The sequence below is a fragment of the Lissotriton vulgaris genome, chromosome 5 (genome assembly GCF_964263255.1).
Source record: "Lissotriton vulgaris chromosome 5, aLisVul1.2, whole genome shotgun sequence".
NCBI classification, from domain to species: Eukaryota; Metazoa; Chordata; class Amphibia; order Caudata; family Salamandridae; genus Lissotriton; species Lissotriton vulgaris.
The window spans coordinates 176,812,045-176,818,044 of record NC_141693.1 but is presented as its reverse complement, the minus strand read 5'-3'; the positions used below and the strand labels follow the sequence as shown (position 1 = coordinate 176,818,044).

The window sequence follows — 6,000 nt, the reverse complement described above, 5'->3', positions numbered from 1 at the left end:
GAGAATATTTTAGATTCACTTGTTGTGCATTGATCCACTGTGTAGAAGCTGGACAGAGAAGAGTGTGCTTGTTAAAAATCAACATTTTAATTTATGTTTCGATCACAGGAGAGGTCTGAGGAACTCATGATGATGGTGGCTGCTGTCCCAAAATGCTTCATTATATGATCACCATTTTTAGATTTTTTTTCTTCTATCATCAGGTCAGATGTATGTTAGAGTTTGAACCTTAAAATTTAGTTATCTCTAGTTTTCAATGGTTCATGCTGCAAAATTATTTTTATGTCTATTTGGTTTAACTGTATTGTCTTTCAGCTGCTTGTAGATCCGTTAAGACCAAAAAGGTGGCTTTTCCTTCAAAGGCATGGGAATTGTTAAAGTGACACTTCCCTATGAATTGTAAGGTGCGAAATACGTAGAACCACAAGGATACTTGGGGCCATTCATACCAGTTTCATACACAGCGCAGTGCAGCAGCCTCAAATGCTGCGATGTGCTGCCTGAGAAGAGAGCAGGAAGAGCGCCACATTTACAGAAATATGGCGTTCTCTTCCCCTCTATCTAAAGCCGCTGCAGAAATGTGCAGCAATGCGACACGGACACACCTTTTCACCATAATGCAAGGGTGTCTCCGTGAGTCTAGCATAGGCTTTGTACCCTTCCAGTACCCTTGGTACCCTTCCAGTACAAAATACTATGCTTAGACTAACTTTAAGCATTTCCCCACTTTGAATGTGTGATGTACAGTGCAGCAGACATGCAAAGTCGGAAAATAGAGAAGAACAAAAGCATTTCTCCTTCATAGAGCCTATATAAATTGGCGCTATTTTCTGATGCTAAACCTTGTCTACTTTTCTAAGTAAATATGGTTGAGCATCAGAATCCTTCAGAGGTTGCATGGGAACGCCCAGGCACCACCTAAGGTATGCCCCTTTGGCACGAAGTAATGTAAAGCAGCGGTATGTGCTGCTTTTTATTACTTTCAAGTGATTCTCCAGCGCAAAACAGGCTTTACGCTGGAAAGTAAATAGGTTAACAAAAGATTTAGCATCGTTTTGCATCACTTTGGTGAGGCAAACATAGTGGTAAATCCTAGTAAATGGTCTTTTAAGGAAATTTTACTTTCATCTGTGTAATAATAAATGTTGAGGGCACAAGGATGGGCAATCCTCCACGTGATAGGCTGATCATTGAACTTTGACACCGATTCCTCTTATAAGGAAGAGGTTTGGGCTCTGGGAGCAAATAGTGTGTGGACAAGAACCCTGATCCCCCTTTTTTGTACACATTACGGAAGACTAAAGACACAGAAACCCATGTCGTACAATTAGAAATCTGCTTTTGCTTTTGACATTCGGAAGAAAAAAGGCAAACATCCAAACAAAAAATATTTTATTGTATTTGTTACGAGTAGCATATACACAAAAACTAAGACAGGCATTATTCCGTTTTTTTCATTTTATTTTATTATAATTTTCTTTTTTTACAAATGACCCCTTCATTTACATTCAGTTTCAGTGGTTTGGGAACTTTTTCAGCTTTTGAATTTTTCTTTCTTTTTGTTAGTGATTGTTATCTATTTGGAGAGGTTCTGGCTACATATGAAACGTTATGCCTTTGTGTACCAAGAGATCGGATCTGCATGGAGAGCTGGGCAAGCAAAGGCAGCTGGGGGAACAAGGCAAAAACCTGGCAGTCACTTGGGTACAACTACTTTAGGTATGTACATTCTACAAACCCTTCTTTAAAAAACATTAAATTACATATAAAAACAATGATTAGAAAAATTTGTTTCATTTTTTATTTGAAAACAATAGAGCAATTGTTAGAAGAAGAAGCAATTGTCCTTTAATAGAAGGATGTCTGTTTTCTATTATAGAAAACTACCTTTCGTTTCTTCTTACCTCAGCAAATAGCTGTCAGCAAATGTGCATATAGTGCCTTTTATCACTCTGTCACCTGACCCTTATTCCTTCAACTTTTGCACACATCTCATTTTATAAAGAGTATTAACAGATTAGTTTAAATAGTAAATTGTGCTTTTACAAAACCAGAAAATGAAACTAGAAAATACCAAACAATTACAATCACAAATTGTCTTTCCACGTTTAGGACAGTGCAGGTCTTTTGGATAAAAGAGCCAGGTTATGTTCAAATTGAGAGATACTTTCTGTGTGGGGAGGTAGCGGCTGTAGAATAAGCATGGGAAGGATTACCAAGTCTTCAACTCACAAAGACAGGTATTTGTACCGGCGCAGGCTTGCTTGTTAAAGATATAGTGGACAGATGGTTAGTGGACAGAGAGAGACCTAAGTTCAACTCAGGTGCTCAAAAACATTAATGGTGATAGCCAAATCAAAGTTCTGATTCACAGAATCAGGAAGGGTGAAATTTTACCTTAACAAATTTAATGTATAAATATTCAAATCCCATCTGTTTGTGAAATATACATATTTGAAAAAGCACTGAGAGAGAGGTGTTTGTGGATATTCCTGCTTGGATCGGCCTGAAACAGTTGGTGAATTCCCACCAGCTTATATATTTATAAGTATTCTTCAAAACTTTAAAGGTAGTTTCAAACTCATAAAACTCAAGAAAACGGATTCCCTTATAAAGATCCATAGAGAGAAATAGGAATGGAAAATCAGTATATTTGATGGTGGATTAGGGTAAGAAGTTTCTCTATTAAAAAAAAAAACGTTGCAATGGAGAGAAAATAAATTAAATGAGCTAATGCGTATTTGCATTCAATTTCCATGTGTAAACTGTACACCTGGTAATAACTTTACATAAGGAAATATTTGTGCATATCCATACTTCTGGAAATCAATGACTGTACAAGATTTGCAGGACTAATCCTGAGATTCTCTGTGAATATCATACAAGTCAACAATTTGCCCCGAACGTTGTCTAATTCAACAGAAGCAAATTTATGACTTAAAGAGGAGCACCTTTGTGAATTCAGCCTGTAATGATTAGAGGAGGACAAAGTCCTCCTGGTGCCATACAATTTATTTAGAACAGAAAAAGGAGGCACCTGTTTTGGTTAACATATCACAGAGTAGTCCTGAAACAGGCCGCACTATAAGCCTTTAAAATCCTCCAGATTCCTCTTTTAGAGATTTTATAAATGTAGTTAGTTAACTTACCAATGATATCATTTTGTATCATATTAATCGGTATGTTTGGGTGCATTGTGACAACATAGGATACTTAAGCTCAGCCTGATACAGCCCTTTCCTATATTGGACCCTCGGCAACCCTACGCAATGAGAACCCACATTTTATTATTACAATTTCTTGTAATAATAGCAATACAATTTTAATGCTCTGCGTGAAAGTAAATTTTTTCCCTCCCCATCCTCTGTGGTACATTAACACAATAAAAGTCTCCAGAGGAGCCAAACATCTCTCGCCACCAATAAAAATAATAATAATAATTATACAAAGGTTGTTTAAAATATGGCTGGTTCTAAAACAAACTACCACTGTACAAATACCCACTCCCTTCTCCCACCCTCCCAGCCACCCAAGAGGACGACATTCCTGAACCTCAGAACTTGAGGCTTTCTGCCAAAATGGAACCATTCAGGGAGTATATTTGTCTTTGGTGTGTATTTGACCATGGGCAGTAAGCACTGCTTTCTTCACGGTTAGCTGCTGTGGTTTACTAGGGCTTGCAGTTGGGCTGGTATTGCCACCACAGTAGGCCTGTGGTTCTGAAACTTTGGTAAAATGATGCCCCTTGTGACATTCCCAGAACATCCCCTTCCCATTCTTCTCCTAGGGTGAAGATTATGCTCTCCTTCTTCTGCCTTCCAAATTCCGGAAACTGACAGGCCTCAACTTCATTTCAGCAAATTGAATGGAATACTCGTGTCCTTTCCAATGGAACCAGTTTACACCCTGTAAGAGACACAGTGGCAGTCAGTAAAGCAGCCTAATCCAAGTAGATGTACATTATCATAAGAGGGTCTGCAATCACTAAATGTTCAAGCAACAATAGTTTCCATATTTCCTTTATCGATGCAAACTGTCTGAAATATTAGGAAGCCACAAGGATGTGTTAGGAAATTTCGACAACCATTACTGTAGATGCACTAGAATAGCTGGAAAATAGCACATTTTTATTTTCTTCTCAAAACAGGAAGCAAAACAGTCTTTTGCAACACCAAATTGGTTAGCTTCAATTTAAGAATGGTGACTTTGATAGGATCACATGAAAGATTACATCATTGAGAGAAATTTCAAATATGATGGATCATATAAGCTTTGTTAGAATTATTTAGCTACATAATATACATTCAGAGGTATTTGCCTTATTTGTGACACTGGGTATCTCTTGATATGTGCTTTATCTATCTGTCTGTTTAGATTTTGCAATGTCCTTTGCCCTTAAAAACACAATTTTAGGCAGAACTGCAAAGATTACCTTACATATTATATGTAAATGAAAAATGTACACTAAAATTAAATATTATGCAGGGTAGCACACAAAGATTGGTCTAACGTGAGATGAATCATTTGCAGGACTGGTGTCTGTTAAATTTCTCCACACACTCACTCTGATTTTTTAACAGCACCATCATCTACTGCTCTAAGGCTCTTTGGTTTGAACCTGGTAAACACTCCAAAATAATTTAACACCATGTGAAGTATATTGTGGAGGTTGATGTTTGTGTTGAAACGAGCACAACACATTTGACTACATCTGCCACGAAGCAGTACAAAGTAGGAGAATATTTGTGCTTCCCAGAATGGAATGTGATCTCTACCATAGACATTATGAGGCATAGCTCTAGGATCTGAATATATACAATTTTGAGAAGGACAAGAATTTAGGTATTACAAACAATTAAGTACATCACAAATATACATAATGGTAAAGAGTGAAGACTCTCCTAGGTTACTTTATGTACTAACGCAAAGAACATGTAGTAAGATTGTGTACAGTTAGTAGATTTGCAAAACAAATTCTGTGGATGAACACATCAAACAACATCTTGGCAGATATGCCAAGATCAAAATCTATATTGGAATTTAAAAGGGTATGGAACAAGTGAACAGATGCATTTTGTGGTAATAGAAGTAGAAGTGAGCAGACCACATAGACTTGGTGGTCTGTTTTGGCAATCATACTTAATGTCTCTCTAGGAACTGATAGAAAACTGAACAATTTGGAATGTTTAATTTATCTTCTTGTCATTCAACCACCAACACTTCCCACTCTAGCAAGAAATAATGCAATTGAAGGAACTACAATTTGCACCTGACCTGGAAGCACCTCTTTAAGAGGGAATAACTGCACCATTGCATATGTCTCCCTACTGAAAGTCTTAGAAGAATTCGCTGATGACAAACATTTCGTTTGAAGTTGGAACATTTTGAAAGTTTTTCTCTGATGATATTAGGGTAATTGTAAGATGGTATCAATTTAAGTTTTAAAAAACTACGTGATTTGGAAAGACTCACCTGACTATGGCTGTTGTCACCATATCTGCCCATCAAATTGACTCTGTGACAGTTTTTGTACCAGAAGGCTCCCTTGTACGACAAAGCACAATTGGTAATGGCAGAATCATTGTCCTTGTCGAATGTGGAGAAAGAGCGCCCATTGTGGTAAGTCATGGAGTCACCTGTATATAATGAAATGTTTTAGTCAAGTAGAAAACATAATATCTATAATTTAAAGAACAGGTTTCACTGGTGGACAACTTTGTACCTGCTCAACAAGGAGACAGACTAGAAAGTAAGTGCCAAAAATAGATGGAATATTTGTGAACCCAGCACCCATTCATTCATTCCCAAACACAGAAGCCTAGACAACACTCTTGAATGAATTACCTATTCATCTTTTCTCACTGATGCTTATCCTTACTTATAATCTGTTTTCATATCTATTACTAGATGTGCATTTTTTCAGTCCCCTCTCCTGTACTCATCACATGGCCTTTTTTCTTTTTTCTGCATATCCTGGGCCGCTCCTATAATTTGGAACTG

The 6,000-nt window shown here is 37.3% G+C and overlaps 1 protein-coding gene across 3 annotated transcripts in view; it reads right to left on the bottom strand.

Moving 5' to 3' along the window:
- Positions 1-1,375: 1,375 nt before the first annotated feature.
- TNC (tenascin C) overlaps positions 1,376-6,000 on the bottom strand; it is a 157,451-nt gene continuing 152,826 nt past the window's right edge. For all 3 annotated transcript variants that reach the window (XM_086921101.1, XM_086921102.1, XM_086921103.1), the window contains 2 exons: positions 5,473-5,636; positions 1,376-3,906 (listed from right to left, as the gene is read on the bottom strand). In XM_086921101.1, coding sequence (XP_086777227.1) covers positions 3,796-3,906; positions 5,473-5,636 — 275 coding nt within the window. In that variant the 3' untranslated portion in view covers positions 1,376-3,795. The remainder of the gene's footprint in view (positions 3,907-5,472; positions 5,637-6,000) is intronic.